This window comes from Schistocerca nitens, chromosome 3, assembly GCF_023898315.1.
Source record: "Schistocerca nitens isolate TAMUIC-IGC-003100 chromosome 3, iqSchNite1.1, whole genome shotgun sequence".
Lineage (NCBI taxonomy): Eukaryota > Metazoa > Arthropoda > Insecta > Orthoptera > Acrididae > Schistocerca > Schistocerca nitens.
Genome location: NC_064616.1, coordinates 242,961,521 through 242,981,413, shown reverse-complemented (window position 1 = coordinate 242,981,413; position 19,893 = coordinate 242,961,521). Strand labels below are relative to the sequence as shown.

The window sequence follows — 19,893 nt, the reverse complement described above, 5'->3', positions numbered from 1 at the left end:
CTGGCATTTTTCTTTTCAGCCCTCCCACAAGGAGCGTACTGGTATTCTCACTACTTTCCTGCTGTTCCAGCACCTACTATGGGGGAAGAGAACCAAAATGAAATGTCTCCATTACAGAGCCAGGTTGGTTCACATATTTCCAGGGTTTACACAGGTCTGCTCAATGTAACATGTGGAAGATGTTTTTGGTTACCTGATTTCTTTATTTGCAGAGTGACAGTGATAATAGCAGTTCTAGTACAGAGGCCAGTCCAGTAATGAATTTATCTGCTCCCCTTGAAGTACAGTGCAAGTGAGTAAACAATTGTTATATTTCTAAATATACTAAGCCTTCCAGTACACAAAATATATGCTATTACGACTAATAGCTGTGTATATATTCTCTTCTGAATTATTCATTCCACAACTTATATGCAAGAAGCTTTCCATTCTACTGGATTAGTCATGTATGGTCAGTGAGCAAACTTTACATTATCTGCTCTATTTAGGGATATACTGGGCAGAAATAATTCCTCAGCTACAAGTATCTATAGAGGGTATCATCACATGCTTCTTAGAGAAAATATTCAGTGAAATACTAACGTATATACCACAGAGATAATAAGGACATATAATATATTACTAGTAAGTATCTAAACTGGCAACAGTTAATTGGTTGTATTCAGCTACATCCAGATTTATAACAAAAGTTCTTCAAAGTATAGCAGTTTTTGTTAAATTAGGTATTTTGAAACCTATGAAACACATAAGCCAAGTTCCTGAGATCTGACTAAGCATCATGCGAAACATTGCTATTTGCTAAGAAAAAATTAACAGCCAGTTGCTGAGTACCACAATAAGGACTGGTTTTAACTGTCTACGAGGAAGTATTTCTTGATATCACTTGTGTGCATATCAGCTTTACTGTTTTAATTCCGAGGTTTATCTTTCCATAAAAGCTGTAATTTTAATCTCACGCAACATATTGTCTCATTGCAAGTTTCATTTCTCTTGCCAGAAACATAATATAATTATTCCCAATATCTGTCTTCTTATGTACCATTTCAATGGCAAATAGCAACCACTGATTACTCTCCTGAATTTACAGTTAGAAGGGTAGTGTATATCAAATCATCAATTTAGACATTATTGTGGTTAATACACTCTTAGTGACAGAGATGGTCGAAAACTTTAATAGATGTAAAATAAGTTTAGAGCTTAAAATCTCTTAAATGTCAAAGTCTAGAGACAAAGCATTAACACTGTTGGATAAGGATTTCAAATGAACTTATCTAAGGCATTTTAGATGAAACTATTATCTTGGGAGCTATGTGAAACATCAAAACCTAAATCATGATAAGGGGAAAAATATTAAGAATACTCATACTAAAGTGAACATAGCATCTTAACCACCGTGTCATTGCACTCACTCACCCTCAATATATGTTCACGCAGGAAGTCCATCATAGGTTCCTTGGCAGTTGTAGATGCAGCATTTGATAAGGTGTCAAGTTTAATCTTGGAAGATTTTAAAGACCATCTTGTCATCTGTGTCATAGTTCACGCAGACAATTAACAGTTGATAAAACACTTCCTATTCAGACATTCAATTTTTTAAAAATTTAGTTGCTGAAATGACTATTAAGCAAATGAATATAAAGTGCTAACAATCCTCTTTTTGCAGTGAATAAAATATGTTATTTAATCTCTATGCCTGTTACTAACTATTGCACCAGGATAAATCAGTTAATTTGAAGTGTGTGATGCTCTTCTGTAAAGACATGGTTTTCTGAAGCTATTGTTGTAGCCATAGCCTTTATGTTCTTTACCTAGATTATTTCCACTATTGTTGGCATCAGCTGTTTGAGAATGTCTCTGGTGACAAGTAGACACAGTTTATATCAGTGGACCCCATTCACAGTTTTATTGGTTGCCTGGTTCAGTATGACTCCTTTTAAAATCTTCTTATGGTCATCTCCACTGTTTTGTAGACTATTTATTGTTGTTGTTTCTGATATTCTTGAACACCAGACTTTCAATTCAAGACTGCTTTTTCTTAACTGTTACTGAGTTACTCGTGGCAAAGGCAATATTTCTTGTGTAAGGCGGAATTTCTTGTGTTTACTAAAGGTTTAAAATCCTTGTTCAGCCATCCATCTTTATGTTTCATGTGGTTTTACTATTTTTTTATGTTTTTTTTTCATGCGAGTGCCAACATGGTCCATTTGTAAAGGACACTGCCACTTTCTTTACCCATCCTACCTTGAATTCACTGTTTACAGGATGTAAAACTCTAATCTTCCTTCAATTTTTTAAACTTATGTAAGGAAAAAAATGTTTTCATAGTTGATGTGCAGACATTTCTGATGTTTCACTCATTTCTCATTTTGAAGGAATTCCAGCTATTTTTCTGAAAGTATTTTTATTCTTTCACAACAACTAAAAGATTATTTACCCCGTTATCTACTAAATAACTCACAAATAGCTGAGTACACGGGAGTAGAAGATTATTTTTTAGGAAAGTTTCTTCCTGTCTTGTGAAAATTAAGTTGAAGAGGAAGTGTCAATATCTATATTTAGGTACCTAGTTTATGATACTTTTATGCATCATGATGTCATTTATGGCCTATAATTCAACTTCTGAATATGTGAAAAACTTAACAGAGCCTATTTGCAGGTGGTTTCAATGTGGTCAGTGGTTTGGTAACCTGAGTGCTCTTGCTACTCATGTTGCTAGAAGTCACACGGCTCCTGGGCAAGAAGGTCTTTTCTACTGTCGGTGGGACGGTTGCAGCCGGGGTAACCGTGGCTTCAATGCGAGGTAAGTGATAACTGAGAATTATCATTTTAGGACTAACTGATAAATTTTGGTGTGTAAAGAATAATAATGTAATTTAAAATTATCTGAGCTCTGGCTGAGTATGAGCACTTACATCTCTTAAGTGTGTGATATTAAAAACTGATAAAAACATTTGGCGTGCAAGATAAGGGGAGAGAAAAGTATGTACGTAATAATGAAGAAGGCATATGCAACAAGCCATCAAATAGAAGTGAGGGAATCTTACAGACCCATACTGGATGCATACAAAAAATCAGTATTTAATAGACTTAGATTGTGTACTAAAAGAACAAACAGAAGAATATGCTGTCGCAGAAGAATTAGTAAGTCAACAGCTGGATCTTTAAAACAATATGGGTGCTGGAGATACATTTAGTATCTTCTGTACTGTAATAGCTAGGATCTTTATGTTTGAAATGGCTTTTTTGTAGGAGTTTCAGGTGTAGACATGCATATAAAGCACCATATAGCCATAACGAAGGTGGTTGATCAATATGTACTGGATAAGAAGTATGAAGATGTTATAGCTTAAACCAATCTCTTGACAAAGGAAACAATACAATATTTTTTTCTGGACCTTTAAATAATATAAGCCGAAAGAGAAAAAAAAAATATAAAGGTATATATGAAACATTACTCTCTTAACTGAAACTAAAGAAAATCAGATGACTTGTTATTGGAAAACCAAGTCTTTCAGCCAGGATCATTTTATGAAACTAATTAAAGTCAGGCCAGAAATTACAGTAAAAGAAAGGTGAGAATCAACACAGTGTGTTTTGAAATTTCAGAAGTAACATAACTGGACATGAAACATAAAAAGTACAGGGTATCTGCAATGGAGGGAATAAAATTATTAAAAAAATATTCAAGTAAGAAATTTGTAAGAAACATAGTAGTGCAAGGAGGAAAAGCATTTGCTGAAAAGACAAAATAGCAGTTGCAGAAGACTGAAAGAAAATTAAGACTGCCTGAAGACAAATATGTACTGAAAGGGTTATAATGTACTAAGAAAGGGAAATTGTCTTTAGCTTATCATTATCTCTAGTGGGACGAATCAGTGGGAAACATACTGGAACAGTAGGGACTAAAAATTGTAGGGAACTCTGAAGTTTGATCTACATTATAAAGAATATTGAGGGATGTGGCTGTAATATGTACATCCAGAAATACGCAGTACATGACACAGATTGAAAAACTGGGGAAATAAATGAAAACAGTGGTCCATAACATATATTAAACATGGTAAAAGACTGTTTTCAACACATTCATCAATCTTTCGAGGCAAACGCAGGAAATTTAGACAACAAATGCAATTTATTCTACAGATTTTTGTACCATTTTGAGAACTGACAGAGCAACTTTTTTCAGGTATAAGATGTTGGTGCACGTGCGAACACACACTAATGAGAAGCCTCATCATTGTTTCAAATGTGATAAGAGTTTTAGCAGAGCAGAAAATTTAAAAATCCATGCACGTTCTCATACAGGTCAGTATTTATCACCATATGAATTAAGGTACTTAACAGTAGTATGTTTACCCAACTTTTGTTTAGGACTATTTTAGGACTATAGTGTCTGAAATAATGTGGTAAAGGAAAAGTTTGCTTGCAACAGATGCTCCAGTCTGGAATGAAATATGTAACTGTGGTCAGTACTGTCACCTAATGAAGAAATATTAAGTTTTATCTATTCCTTCTACAGTAAGAAATAAGTGGCGAAGTTCTCCTTTCATCTCCCAGAGTTGTACTACACAATTCTAGTAAAATATTACAATACTTATGAGATATTTGTTCTTCACACACACTTTCTAATGTAACTTCAATTGACCTCGCCTTACATATTTTAGACTTCTTCTGCTGTTTGTGTACCTAATAATCACTAAGACACATTGGATACAAAAATGGTCCTTACCATGCTCCATTCACAATATTTTATTTTAATAATTTGTAAAATGTAAGCAGTAAGGTCCTAAAAAGAGAATATACTTTACTGCTTATTTTCATGTTAGATGAAGTCTAGGAATTTTATGATTTGTAGCCATCTGTTTTAAATTTAAGAAACAAATTATGGGAATTTATTTTATGCTTTATTTTAGGCAAAAAATTATTAACTAATGCATTTCATATTACAGGTGAACGTCCATATATATGTCCCGTACCAGGATGTGGAAAGGCTTATTCAAACTCAAGTGACCGCTTCAAGCATACAAGAACCCACTCTGTGGATAAACCATATACATGTAAGGTACCAGGCTGCTCCAAACGATACACAGATCCAAGTTCACTTCGAAAACATGTCAAAACCTATCGCCATTATCTGTGTACAAAGGAACAGCTGTCAGAGGTCACAATTCCTCTGAAACCTTCAAGTACAAACTTCCCCAGCCTCTGGGTCAATATTCCATGGAACTTATGGGAGCCTCAAAACCCTGCATGCACAGCAGAACAAGATTTGCCTCTTGATCTCAGTATCAGTGCTAAAGTATAGCATCTAAGTACAATATGTTTTTTACCCTACATGCAATTACTTCTGCTACACAAACTCTCTGTGATCAAAAAGACAGATTGTCTGTCTTATTTTCTGGTACCTAAATATTTGTAATGTCACTGTCAGTTTTCTTAATAGTAACATGTTGGCACAGTTGCTATCAAACATAAGTGAACTGCAACTAGATGCAGAAAGTTAATCTCATGACAGGAACTATCGATGATTTCATTGATGTAATAGTATTGCATAATGGATATTTCATAAAATAATTGCATACACGATCTTCATAAGGGGAAGATTTTTTAAAAAAATGTATTGCTTGGACAATCACTAAGAATTGTGGATACTTATGTGTGGCTCTTCTGCGGAAAAATAATAACTTTTTCCGTCAGAGCATAATTGATTGCCGACTGGTAAAATGTTAAAATGGAGATGATTGATCTCAAATGTTTCATCACAAAAATTTAATAGCTTATAATTTAAGTTAAGTATGAATCAGTGAATGATAGGAGTCTGTAATAGTATGTGTAAATGTGGATGTATTTTATTTTTACCATGGCAGTGGAGCTTAAGAATTGAAGACAGCTTAATATAAGAATAAATTATGTTTGTACCTGTGTTTGTATATTTTAATGTGTGTTCTGTATTTATAGTATAAGCAGTCAAAGATGTGTGCACTTCTATTACCTGAATGTTATTTATTTAGAGAGTATTGTATTAAAGAATAATTAGTAAAAGGAATATATGATGTTTACTATATTAGGAAGAACATTTATTATAATTCTCAGTGCACATGCACAGTCATTAGTGTCTGAACATACTTTACTGGAAGTGAAACTGATTGAACTTACAACTAGCTCTGAAAGCTCTGGCTGCTGTTCTTTTTTCCTACCAAGTATTAGTTAAGAAAAAATAACATTGACTGAGTGGATTTCTCCCACAGAAAATAAAAGCCATTTGTTTTCACAAACTTTTAATCCCTCCTTTAGTTACTTTCTCCATGGCTAGTCTGTGACGATGAGTAGGTGCTATTGTGAAGAGAAAAAGATATCAGTACTGAAATTGTGAATTTCAGAAATATGATATACATAAAATTCTTCACAGTTATCAATATCATTAAGTGCATGATATTTGTTTGTCAAATTGTGCAGGAGTTGTGTATCGAAATATATCATACATGCAGTCCAACCACTACTTTATTAAATGATTTCAGAACCATCTTACAGAATTTATTAATGAAATAAACCCCTATTCTTTCATAGACAAAATATTTTACAAATCTATAATGGAATTTCCATAAGAAAATACAATTGTGAAACCCATGAAAATTAAAATAATGTGTGTATTTGGGCATAATTCTGAAAATTGTGAATACATGATGAGACAGGCACCCTTACTTTTTGTTATTGTATTACTTGTGTTTCAGTTTGTGAATAAATGTTTTGTTGTGAATTTTATGAAATAAGAGTAACTTTTAATTGTACACTGCACTTTCCTTTTAAGTGATATTAAAGTTATGTCTGATTTCAGGTAAATTCAAGACTACATTCAATTTAAAACTATGTTTTAAGTTTATGAATTGATTTTGCGTATTCTTTATTTGTTAAATTAATTTATTTTCTATTTTGGAACCTTGGTCATGAAATTTATCAAATGGAATCAAGTTTTACACTAACAAATAAAGAGTCATACAGAATAATATGTCAGTGTAATGTAATATCAACAGTATGTGAAGGCACTGTCTATTTTTGATGTAGCATAGGCCTTCTGAAAGAAATGGTGGTCAAACTTCAATGGCTTGGAGAAACACTACATTGTCTTGGAAAAAAGTTTTCCAGTATCTAGGAATATGTGCACAAAATACTGGAAATAATAAACTATCAAAAAATAGACAATCCAAGACGGAATAATGACAATATTATGAAAAGGATAGACTGCTGTTCACCATATAATGGAGATGATGAGTAATGGAGCGGCACAACAAAAAGACTGCTAAACAAATAAGATTTCGTCCAAAAGGCCTTCTTCTGGAGTAGAGAACACACATTCACCCAAATACAACTCATACACACGAAACTACTGTCTCTGGTTGCCTCAGTGAAGGATCTGGATGGCCACACATCTTGAAATTGCCTAAAGATTATGCAGTCTCTACCAAAGGTTTCTCAAAGGAAATCTTTCACCTGCCAAGCAACATGTAGTATCATCACACCTTGCATGAAAACAGTTGTGTGGACACAGTTGCATTCATGCAAAGCTGGACTCACGTGTTGCACAAGTATGTCCTTGCAACATGCAGATGTCAGTTTACACCTAACAGGCCCACAAGGTCTTCTCAAAGAAAAATAGATTCAGACTGAAGGATCTTGTGAAACTACACAACACATTCATGTAAGCTAAGTGAAACAGATGTTACTGTACAACATGTTTTGGAGTATAACTCATATATTATGTTTCTGTGCATTCATGGCAACACACAGAGTAAAATGTGCCTCATCTGTCCAAAGAATATTTCCCGGCCCATACCATCTGTTTCCATGTGTATCAAAAACCTATCTTGTGGCTTCATTTGCTATATGTTCTGAATGTTGTAAGGATATCAATAAAGTCATGTCATTGTAGCCTATCTTAGGGCTTCCTTTGTGCACATTTTGAATCGTGTAGTGATACCAGTGTAAAATGCTCTGAAAATTTTTTGTACTGTTGACCGGAGGAGATGCAATTCCCATGACACAGCTTTAGTATTGGCTGTAGAATCTGAGGCATGTGATGCATAATTAGCTATAGCTACAACAACATTCCCTTGGGAATGGGCCACCTCCCTCTCCCTACTGCACCACCTAATTCACCCATGTCCTTGAATTTATTGATCATCTTCTTTAGCCCATTTATTGCAGCTATTTGTGTCAGCAGTATTCCCACAGTGTAGTGCTGCTATTGTGCTGGTAAAGTAGTTGTGGTAAAACAATTTTACCAGCAGTGCACTGTTTTTCTTCTCAATAGCCATTGTGTTTCATACAGAAAACTTCAGTTTTCTGAATTCTTCAAACCAAGAGTCACTTCACAAAATGAATCAATAAGTGTCATCAAACAACAAAAATCATACTGAGGCCAAAATGAAACATCTCACATTCTGACTGCTTACAGTGCCATATTTTCACCTGGTAGCAGGAAGTGCAGAAAGTGAAACTATTATTTTTTTCAGCATACTCCACAAGTGCATCAATTAATGAACATGCCTATGATATTTCAGCATCCTGCAGTGTATATAGCCCTCACTGCAGCACTTAGAACACCGTTAGTTTAGTTATAAGCACATGATACAAACTGATATACTGTTTTTGCATGCTGTATGTGAGAAGCGTTTAATGCAGCAATTTCGAGTCATTTTGGAACAACTTTAGAAAACTGTAAAGGCTGAGATGAAATAAATGGGAAACATTCGAAGAAATGTAATATTAATTCAGTGCAGAAAATTGACAAAACATATATGTAACATAAATACTTGATTTGTTAAAAAAGAAATTGTGATACTGTGACCTTACAAAGATTTTCTTGACTTATTAAAAGTCACTGTAATGCTTTTCTGAGCATTTTAAAAGCATGAATACAACATTTGTTTTACATTGCTTCACCCACAATGAAAGTTCTATCATACCACATCTCAAAATTTTTTATTCTGATTTTTTTTCCCCCATCCATTAGAGGTACCAGTATGGCATACTGGTGTGTACCATCACAAATCAAGCCCTGTGGAAGAGTCTAAAACTGTTGTCCCTCCTTTATTCTATATTTGATTTAAGAACCATAAGAAGAACATAACATATATTAGGAAACATGCAGTATTCAATAAAAATTTGTCACAAGAAACAAACACACACATCAAAAAAAGTTTAGCATAACCCGTACAGAAAATTGAAATAGAGATCAACATAAAAATTCATTTCTGCCCTTTTTATTGCTCATGAAAACCGCACACTGCATTTTGTTCCATCATACAGTGAGACCTTCAGAGGTGATGATCCAGGTTGCTGTACACACCGGTACCTCTAATACCCAGTAGCACATCCTCTTGCATTGTTGCATGCCTGTATTTGTCATGGCATACTATCAACAAGTTCATCAAGGCACTGTTGGTGCAGATTGTCCCACTCCTCAACAGCGATTTGGCGTAGAGCCCTCTGAGTGGTTGGTGGGTCACATCGTCCATAAACAGCCCTTTTCAATCTATCACAGTCATATTCAATAGGGTTCACGTCTGGAGAACATGCTGGCCACTGTAGTCGAGCAATGTCATTATCCTGAAGGAGAATAGTCGTCCATGAAGATGAATGCCTCGCCAATATGCTGCCGATTTGGTTGCACTATCAGTCTGAGGATGGCATGTATTCATCATGGCATACTATCCACTAGTTCATCAAGGTACTGTTGGTCCAGATTGTCCCATTCCTCAACAGCAATTCAGCATAGATCCCTCAGAGGGTTGTGTTGTCCATAAACAGACATTTTCAATCTATCCCGGGCATGTTCGATAGGGTTTATGTCTGGAAAGCATGCTGGCCAGTCTAGTCGAGCGATGTCATTATCCTGAAGGAAGTCATTCACAAGATATGCACGATGGGGGCAAGAATTGTCATCCATGAAGACGAATGCCTCGCCAATATGCTGCTGATATGGTTGCACTATTGGTCCAAGGATGGCATTCAGATATCGTACAGCCATTACAATAGCTTCCATGACCACCAGCAGCGTACATCAGCCTCACATAGTCCCACACCAAAACAGCAGGGAACCTCCACCTTACTGCACTAGCTGCACAGTGTGTATAAGGCGTTCAGCCTGACCGGGTTGTCTCCAAACATGTCTCCGATGGTTGTCTGGTTGAAGGAATGTGCGACACTCATCAGTGAAGAGAATGTGATGCCAATCCTGAATGGTTCATTCAGCATGTTGTTGGGCCCATGTGTACTGTGCTGCATGGTGTTGTGGATGCAAAGATAGACCTCGCTATGGACATCAGGAGTGAAGTTGCACATCATGCAGCCTATTGCGCAAAGTTTGAGTCATAACACGATGTCCTGTGACTGCACAAAAAACATTATTCCACATGGTGGCGTTGCTGTCAGCATTCCTCCAAGCAATAATCCATAGGTAGCAGTCATCCACTGCTGTAGTAGCCCTTGGGCAGCTGAGCGAGGCATGTCATTGACAGTTCCTGTCTCTCTGTATCTCTTCCATGTCCGAAAAACATCACTTTGGTTCACTCCAAGACGCATGAACACTTCCCTTATTGAGAGCCTTTCCTGGCACAAAGTAACAATAGTGACACAATCAAACTGTGGTATTGACTGTCTAGGCATGGTTGAACTACAGACAACATGAGCCGTGTACCTCCTTCCTGGTGGAATTACTGGAATTGATTGGCTGTCGGACCCGCTCCATCTAATAGCCGCTGCTCATGCATGGTTGTTTACTTCCTTGGGTGGGTTTACTGACATCTCTGAACTGTCAAAGGGACTGTGTCTGTGATACAATATCCACAGTCAACGCCTATCTTCAGGAGTTCTGGGAAGTGGGGTGATGCAAAACTTCTTTTGATGTGTGTATGTACATGCAATTATTAAATTTACACTCATTTTAGGCCTAAAGCAGGCATGTTAAACCACAAATATCCTTCTTCTATGCATATCTATAATGTAGCTAAATGGTACAATTGAATCTAAAGTAGCTCTGCTTGTTACGTATTTACTCGTGTGACTGAAGCAACACACTGGGGAAAGACATCAGTGAAAAATTCAAGATGAAATAAGATGAAGTACGAGATGTATATGAGGGTATATAATTGCTCAGGTGCTCACCAAAATGGCAGAGTCAGTGCTCAGCAGGAGGCATGTGGAAAGGACCATAGACTGATAAGTTTTCAGACAAAGCCTACATCATTTGGTAAGAAGCACATACACACTCACATACACCTCAACTATTGTCTCCTGGTGCCGTCTGGTGTTCATATGTTACATTACACTAACAAGAAAGAAGGCATAGCTGAGTAAGTGCCAACAGACCCTGACCACCTCCACATAGCTACCCAGCAACTATGGACCATTCAATAACAGCACATGACATCACTTTCAGGGTGTGGGGACGGGGGCACTCACAGAAAAATTTTAATTTGCAGACCAAGAAAACTACTGGGAGTTACATAGAGTGTGATAACTGGTACCTGGGTGTGAATCGTAGATAGCCTAATATCTCTGGACTTTTTTGTTTTCCCAAAAGTTGATTAACTAATCAATTAGATTAGATTACATATACATTTTGTTCCGTAGATCCATAGTGAGGAGATCATCAGGAATATAGAATATGTTATAAAACAAGAATACAGAATACATATTTTTGTTACACAGATTCTAAGTAAAATTATTCTCATACATGTGGAGTAAGTCAACAAAATCAGAAACATATTTTCATATAACAGGTAACAACAAACTTCTCACAAAACATGTAAATCTGTATATGATAATTCTTGGGCTATAGAAGCCACACATCTTCAAACCAAAAATTAGTTTAGAACACTTACTTCCATTGATCACATCACTGCGCGGAAGGTGAACAGAAGCCAAATTTTTCATAATACTCAGAGTTTTGATACTTTGCTCTCTGAAAACATTAGCTTGCCTTCATGAAATACTCCAAGAAAGATCCCATATGCCATTATACAAAAACAAAGCTAAACATGGCATGTTATCTTTTCTATCTTTATGTTACCTATGTCCGACAACTTCCACATTCTAAATGAACATTTTAATGGCATGCCAGTGTAATAAAATATTTGTGGATTTCTCACCACGTTATTCTGCAATGTGCCCTTGACCAGTAGTGAGGAGCTTGTGTGTGTTCGCATCAAGGGTACCCACACATGATGTGGCTGTCTCTGTTCCATGGTCCGCAGGTGAAAAAACAGGAGTTCCAGAAGCACCCTATGAGGGCATCCACGATGAAGCTCTGCTAGGTTTGAACCATTGCTGGTGTGATCCTATAAAAAGCTAGAAAGTTAGTTAACACCGAAGCTGATTTAGCAGACCCTAACACTTTTAAAATTTGAACATTGACTGTACAAAAAAAGGAAAACCTTTTGAAATTGATTGTTGTTAATTGGAGACCATTGTCAGTCACCTCAATAGAGATGATTTGCTCCAGTGATCCCATCATGGCAGCCATTGTTGTCTACTGGATGTGGACAAGATATGGAAAGTGGGGGAAGGAGTCCACAATAATTAACCACATGGAACCGAGAAAGTGACCGTGAAGTCAGTGTGATCTTGATCCCACAGCTGTGTTGGTGCTGGCTATGGAGAGTGAGAGGTGGGGCTGACTGGTGTGCTGTGCAAATGGCACACTGTTGAACCACCCATGCAACATTATCATTCATATCAGGCCAGTAGACATGGCAGTGTGCCAGCTGCTTCGCCAGCTACTTCAGCCTTTAAATTTCCAAGCAGAATTTGGAACACCCAAGGTTGCAGGGCGGACAGCACCACCACCCGGCACTATATGTCATCTACTGTAAGGAGCATCACAACTTGCCAAATCAGAAGTTGATTCCACTGATGAAAAAAACAGTAAAGCTTAGACAGTGTTGCATCAGAGTGCTTGTTAGGCTAACCGACTTGTCAAATTGCAAGACCCTTTGAAGAAGTGGGTTGTGCCTGGATGCTGAAGCAACATCCTGATAACTTATAGGAAACTTATAAAATGATCGATTGTTCCAGTTGGTTGCTTAACTGGGGAAAAAAAAAACTGTCTCCTGGTGGTAAAATTCACAACCTGGACCCGTCAGAAGGTGAGAAAATGCATCAACATTAGAATGTTGATTGGAAGTGCAATAGTGAATGAAGTATTGGAAGTTTGTAAAACAGAGAGATCACTGATGATGGCAATGGGCCATGTATTCTGGAAATTTTTCCTTAGTTTCAAAAAGTGACAAGAATGGTTTATGGTCAGTGATAGGATGATTGTATCTATTGTGTTCTTCCAGCTGTTGAAGGCAAAGGGTTTCAGTTTAGGAGACAGGATGTAAGTAACTGGGATTGCATAGTAACAGTATATTATGGAAGGAGCATATGTGGTTTAGAGATGCCTATGCCATGGCAACATTTTCCTTTAATAATAGGTTTGTGAGGGACAGGGTTTGACAGAATCTGAAGATCACTTTGCCGACCTGTTTATTGATCATCTAGAGGAAACCTTCCTAGCCACCAAACATCCTCAACCGCTTGTATGGTTCAGGTTTCATGATAATATTCTTATGAGATGGACCTAGGGCCATGACACATCTTCCTCAATCCTCTTTGTTTTCTTGTTCCATTTCATATTGCTTTGCAATATTACACCTAAATGCTTAATTGGTGTGACTGGGTCAACCAGCTTGCCATTAAAATTGTAATTGGACGTAACACACTGTTCTTCCAAACTCATCTGCATTAACATACATTTTTCTACATTTAAAGCAAGCTGTCATTTATCAGACCAAATAGAAATTCTGTCTAAATAGTCCTGTGTCCTCTTAGAGCCATTTTCCCATACACTACAGTATTATCAGTAAACAGTCACAGATTGGTCCTCATTCTATCCATCAGAATGTTTATGTATGTACAGAAGAAGGGGGATCCTACCATAGTTCTCTGGGGCACTCCAGACAATACTCCAGTCTCTGGTGAACACTCAACATGCAGGACAACATATTGGGTTCTATTAAAAAGACTCAAAGTCACTCACATATCTGAGGACTTATTCCATATGCTTGGACCTTCATCAACAGTCTGCAATGGCATGCTGTGTCAAAAGCTTTCCGAAAATCTAGGAATATGAAATCTGCTTGATGTCCTTCATTGTTGGTTTACAAAATATCATGTGAGAAAAGCACAAGCTGAGTTTTGGATACGTAATGTTTTTCAAACCCTTGCTGATTTGCGGACAGAAGCTTTTCCATCTTGGTGAGATTTATATATTTGAACTTAGAATACACTCAATAATTCTGCAGCAAATCAATGTTATCAATATTGCTCTGTAATTTTGAGTGTCCATCCTGTTACCTTTCTTATATGGGAGTCACCTGCACTTTCTTCCAGTGACATGGTGTTTTTCACTGGATGAGAGATTCAAAACAAAAACAATCTAAGTAAGAGGCTAATGCTGAAGAGAACTATCTTTAAATCTGAACTGGAATTCCCTCTGAACCTGTTGACTTACTTCTTTCCAATTTTTTCAGTTGCTTCTCAGTGTAAGGGATGCCTGTTTCTATGTCCTCTATACAGGATGTGATGTTCGAATGTGTAATTTAAAACTTTAGCTTTCCTTTTGTTGTTTCTATTGCCACACCAGATTGATCAACAAGCCTTTGGCCCATTTAGCAATTTTACTCATGACCAGAATTTTCTCAAAATCTCAGCAAGATCTTTTTCTAATATATGATGGTGGAATTTGTATGCTTCATGCATTAATCTTTTTGTAGATGCACAAATTTCTACTAACTTTTGCCTGTCATCAGTTCTGCATTCTTCTTTGAATTGAGGATGCAACAATCTCCATTTCCTCGGCATTTTCCAAATTTTTTTGTTAAATCATTTAGGGTCTTTTCCGTCCTCAATCCATTTACTCAGCACATATCTCTCCAGAATGTGATTTACAATCAGTTTACACTTTGCCCATTATTCCTGTGTGTCCATCATGCTGGAACTAAATTATGTCCATTTACTTTCCAAGTAGGATGCTAACAACTGCTATTGGCTCTTTCGAGCATAAAAACTCTCCTAGCCTTCTTGATGGATTCATTACCTTTAGTAACCATCATTGCTATGATGACATCATGGTCACTGACCCCTGCCCCTGTACTGACTCTGTTGATAAGGACACACTTGTTTGCAGCTGTAAGGTCTAAAATATTTTCATTGAGTGTGAGTTGTCAAACAATTTGCTCAAGACACTGTTTGGAAATTGTGTTCAGAACTACTTCACCAGATTGTCTGTCCATACCACCTGCAATCAATCCATAGATGTCCCAGTCTGCACTCAATAGGCTAAAGTTGCTTTCAACTAATACTGCATGAGCAGGGTAGTTCTGCACTATTGAATATAGATTTCCTTTGAATGATTTACAACTTTTACAGGGGAATTGGGTGGCTGGTAAAAATATCTGGCAATTAACTTGAGTTCACCAAGGCCACTTACTCGCGTTGGAAAACTTCAAAATCAGACTCACTTTTGACCTCAACAGGGATAATATTTTTGTGATTGCAATGAACACTCTCCCTCCTATGGTATCTAACCTGTCTTTTCAATGTATGTTTCACACTTCCTTAAATATTTTGTAGCTTTCTACTTTGTACACAGCCTGATCTTGCTCTCTGTGTATCAACCCACGAGCATTCATCAGAGAATCTTAAACTATCACCTAGCCTAAGAAACCCCTATGTGCACTCCATGAGTATTCTGCTACCCCAGTACCTGCTTTCTTTATGTAGTGTGTACCTGACCTGTCGAGGAGAATCCTATGAGTCTCCACCCTATAACACAGGTATAAAAATCTACAGCTGAAACTTAGCCTGTGCATGAGACTGTATACTTGCCTCCAAATCAAAGGACCCTGATTAATTCTGGGTAAGCTCTGCTTGCACTCTGCGAGCAAAGCCAGCAGTCTTCACCTCTTCTTACCTTTACTCCTCCAGTTATTTAATTCCACAGACTGGTATGATCTGGTGATATTATAGGAACTCTAGATCTCTTTAGTGTCATCCATAAGGACCAAAACACATGGACTGTTTCCAGAGGACATTTATTGCACACAGGGACGGTTTAAGGCCCAAACAACACAAGCAGTCATTTGGGACAAGAAGTTGAGAGGGGTGACAAAACTGTCCAAGTGCAGCATAGATGGCTTCAGGATATTAAATGAAACACAATATTCAGAGATATGGGCTGCCTCGAGGAATTACATTATTGAATAAAAACAGCTTCATAAAATTTTTTTACGGTTTACATTAACTGCCATCCAACATAAATAATATTGTTGTATACTGAATATCAACCAAACCTCTTTACTATTTTTTTTAGAAAAAACTGCCAACTAGGACAAAACACAAAATGTTGTTTGAACACTGCTGAGCTGTATGAAGTATATCCCTATCAAAAGTGATGTGACATTACTACACTGTGGTATGCAAACCAGCTCCATCAACTCATTTATTAGGAACTATGACATGTAAACTGAATCTGAAACAGTGAATGAGTGTGCATCTTTCACTGCCAGGTGCATAAGTGTTGGAGAAGAAAACTTACAAATTAGGCCTCAGTTTGTGAACACTGCTACTATGCTTTGCTTTGTTGAACTCAGACTGATAGTTCATTCAATAGTTATGACACCAGACGTGTTGTGAATATAGCACTGTCTTCTCTTGCTCCTATTGACAACCTGCTGGCACTAGTAAATGTAGAAAATTTGAACCGTCTGCTAACTGTTCTGCTTGCGTGCCAAGTAGTTATTTATTTTCCAGATATGATAACAAACTCTCTCCATAGCTATCTCAGCAGATAGCAATTGTAACAGGATCCTTATCAGCTGTCAGTCCATCATCAAAATGTACTGTAAGATTTAATTCATTATTTGTCCCTTGGTTGATGAATTCACATAAGTGTACATTTGTCTCATGGAGGCCAAGTTTATATAAAACTGCTGTCAAATGTTGTTTCCAGAACCTAGAGGCTTGTTCCAGATATTCAAGTTTCAATTTAGTTCAAACACACACACACACACACACACACACACACACACACACACACACACACAAACAAACAAACAATTTCATTTTATTTTTTACCAATACAAATAGTCTCAGCTAAATTTCTACAAAGAAAAGCAGTTTGAACATAACACATGCATCTGGAGGGTGCAAGGAATGATACTATCTGCACTGAGTGACTGGGCTAAAAGTTTTATGAAATGATGTTCTGTTTATGGAGAAATATTACTTATTTTAGGCACAAATTTAGTAATCTGTGATCTCTGGGTTGATATAGTTTGTTAGTCAAAAGAGTTGTACCTATTATGAAATCGTCTACTACATAGTGCACCCAGATATCAAGGAAATTAATGATTACTTGATAACTGGGACTAATTGGTAACAAATACGGGCCCCCATTCACGAAACCTTTTAGTTTAGTACTGACGTACACAGATTTTCTCTTAAATCAGCACTGCCTACTATGAACAAACTAATGGTGTAGTTATGGGTAGCCATCTGTCATCTGTGGTTACCGATATATACATGGAAGACTTTGAAGACAAAATGCTAGACTCAGCACCATTCAAACCAAAAGTTTTCTGCAGATTTGTTGGCTATACTTTCCTCATGCAGTCACACAGGAAATAAGCAAGTTTCCTTGGAACACCAGAACTCCACACACTTTGAAATACAGTTCACCTTGAAGTGGAGCAAAACAGCCAGCTACCATTCTTGTATGTATTCATACAGAGAAGATAAGAAACAACTTTGTGACAGAGTATCTACCACAAGGCAGCTCCCATAAAACAGTACTTTCATATGTCCTGCTGGTTATTGCAGATCACAAGGGGAAGGAGTGCTAAACATGCTGATCCACAGAGCACATGTGATTTCCAATGAAGAAAGTTTAGCAGCAGAACTAGCTCATCTCAAGGCTGTGACTCAGAAAAATGTTTATATTGACTGTTAAATTTGGTCCACCTTCAGACAGGTCACACAGCTGACACCTGAGGAAATTAAGCCCATAGTGACAGCTTACATCCCAAATGCTGGGAACACATTGGGAAAATTGGCAGAAGATGGCAAATGGGGAAGATGGCAAGTATGCATATCTTAGCCACCACTCAGGACATAAATCAGCAGGAATAATCTGCCAATGATGGCACATTACACCATCAAAAATCATTTTACAACAATCAATACATCTGGCTGAATACCTGAGAGGTTCCTTCAGAGCTTATAGAATACACATATACACATCTACATGCAAAGGTGCTTGGCTTCATTGTCTCAGATGACTACAGTGAGCCATCATTGCAGATTTTCTGTGGGGAAGGACTGGGTGGTGTGTAGTGGTTGGGGGGAGAAAGGAGAAGGGGTTAGGAGAAGAGTTGGGGAAGGGCTGCTGACAGCTGGGAGGGAGAGGCGTCAAAAGCACAGAAGTCACTCTGCAGCATGTCAAAGGAGTTGTGTACAGCACACCATGTCATAGAGAAATGGATTGAGAGGGGGAAGGAGAAAAGATGAACTGGAAGACTGTAGAGAGGATGAAGTGAGTGCAGGATGAGTGAAATGGAGTTTTAGGGTCAGCTGTGGAGGTGAGTGTGGAACAGGGGTTAGTGGTGATTATGAATGGATTATCAAAGTGAAGTACTTTTAATAAGGACAAAAAATGAGGAATATCTTGCCCACAAATCTTCCCATCACTCATAAAGTGATATTCCACAGCGCAACCTATGAAATATCCTAATCCATCCATACACCACACCCACCCCTAACCCATACGGAAGACTCAGGTGGAAGATCTTTCCAATGCACCCAGCCAGCACATCTTCCTCCAATTTTGTCACAGGCATATCCCTTTCCATCAGTGATCATATAGTATACCAGCTCTGCTGTAAATTCTGCACGGCCGTTCTTGAGAGCATGTCCACCAACAGTTGGCCATCCAAATAAATGGCAGTCAGAAAACTGTGGCCCAGTGAATAGTTGACTATTCAACAACAGAACACACTGCTGAACACAACAAGCTCAACTTCAATGGCTGCTTCAGTGTCTGTGACAGCTACTCTGCCCCTGTTCTCATAATCTAACTTCACTCATTCTGCACTCATGTCTTCTTCTCCACAGTCTCCAACTTCTTCTGTTCAAACTCTTCCTCCCAATCCACTCATCCACATCACTATATGCTGTGCACAAACAGCTCTGTCTGGTGTGGTTGCTACCACTCCCTCAAAGCAATCAGCCACCTTCTCCAACCTTCCCTCCCACTCTCCACATCCTTTTTTGCCTAGCCTCCTCCACCAGACAACCTCTCACACCAGTCCATTTGCATGGCCAGCACGATTTAGCCATCTGTGACAATGCAGCCATGCAAGTGAATGTGTGAATATGTGTGCTCTGTCAGCTCTGAAGAAAGATTTGTCCAACAGCTCAACAATATTCTTATTCTTGTTTATGTTCTTATGAATGAGCCAGTGCTTCCAACTGTATGATGAGTTGTCTTCTTTCCTACTTCATTGATTAGACATTTGTTTTGGAGTAATGTCATGATGGATGTCTTCTGTAGATGAGGACTTATTTGCAACTAGAGCAGGACTCAATACTTCTGATGTTGATGTTTCCTTTCTGCTGCCATTGCTATTACATAACTTTCCTGTAAAAATATCATATCTGTGTACTTTTATTTGCCAGTAATATGGAAGCCAAACACGGTACTCAACGAAACAATGCTTTTTAGGCAATACATCATGTATTTGCCCCTTTCCAATACTTGAAACACTCCTATTCTTGGCCAACATACATAATTTG

At 37.6% G+C, this 19,893-nt stretch overlaps 1 protein-coding gene across 5 annotated transcripts in view; it reads left to right on the top strand.

Annotated features, from left to right (window-relative positions):
- LOC126248202 (zinc finger protein GLIS2 homolog) overlaps positions 1 to 6,282 on the top strand; it is a 235,276-nt gene extending 228,994 nt beyond the window's left edge. For all 5 annotated transcript variants that reach the window (XM_049949003.1, XM_049949002.1, XM_049949004.1 and 2 more), the window contains 5 exons: positions 20 to 123; positions 213 to 292; positions 2,657 to 2,800; positions 4,187 to 4,305; positions 4,950 to 6,282. In XM_049949003.1, the coding sequence (XP_049804960.1) occupies positions 20 to 123; positions 213 to 292; positions 2,657 to 2,800; positions 4,187 to 4,305; positions 4,950 to 5,305 (803 nt within the window). In that variant the 3' untranslated portion in view covers positions 5,306 to 6,282. The remainder of the gene's footprint in view (positions 1 to 19; positions 124 to 212; positions 293 to 2,656; positions 2,801 to 4,186; positions 4,306 to 4,949) is intronic.
- Positions 6,283 to 19,893: the final 13,611 nt, after the last annotated feature.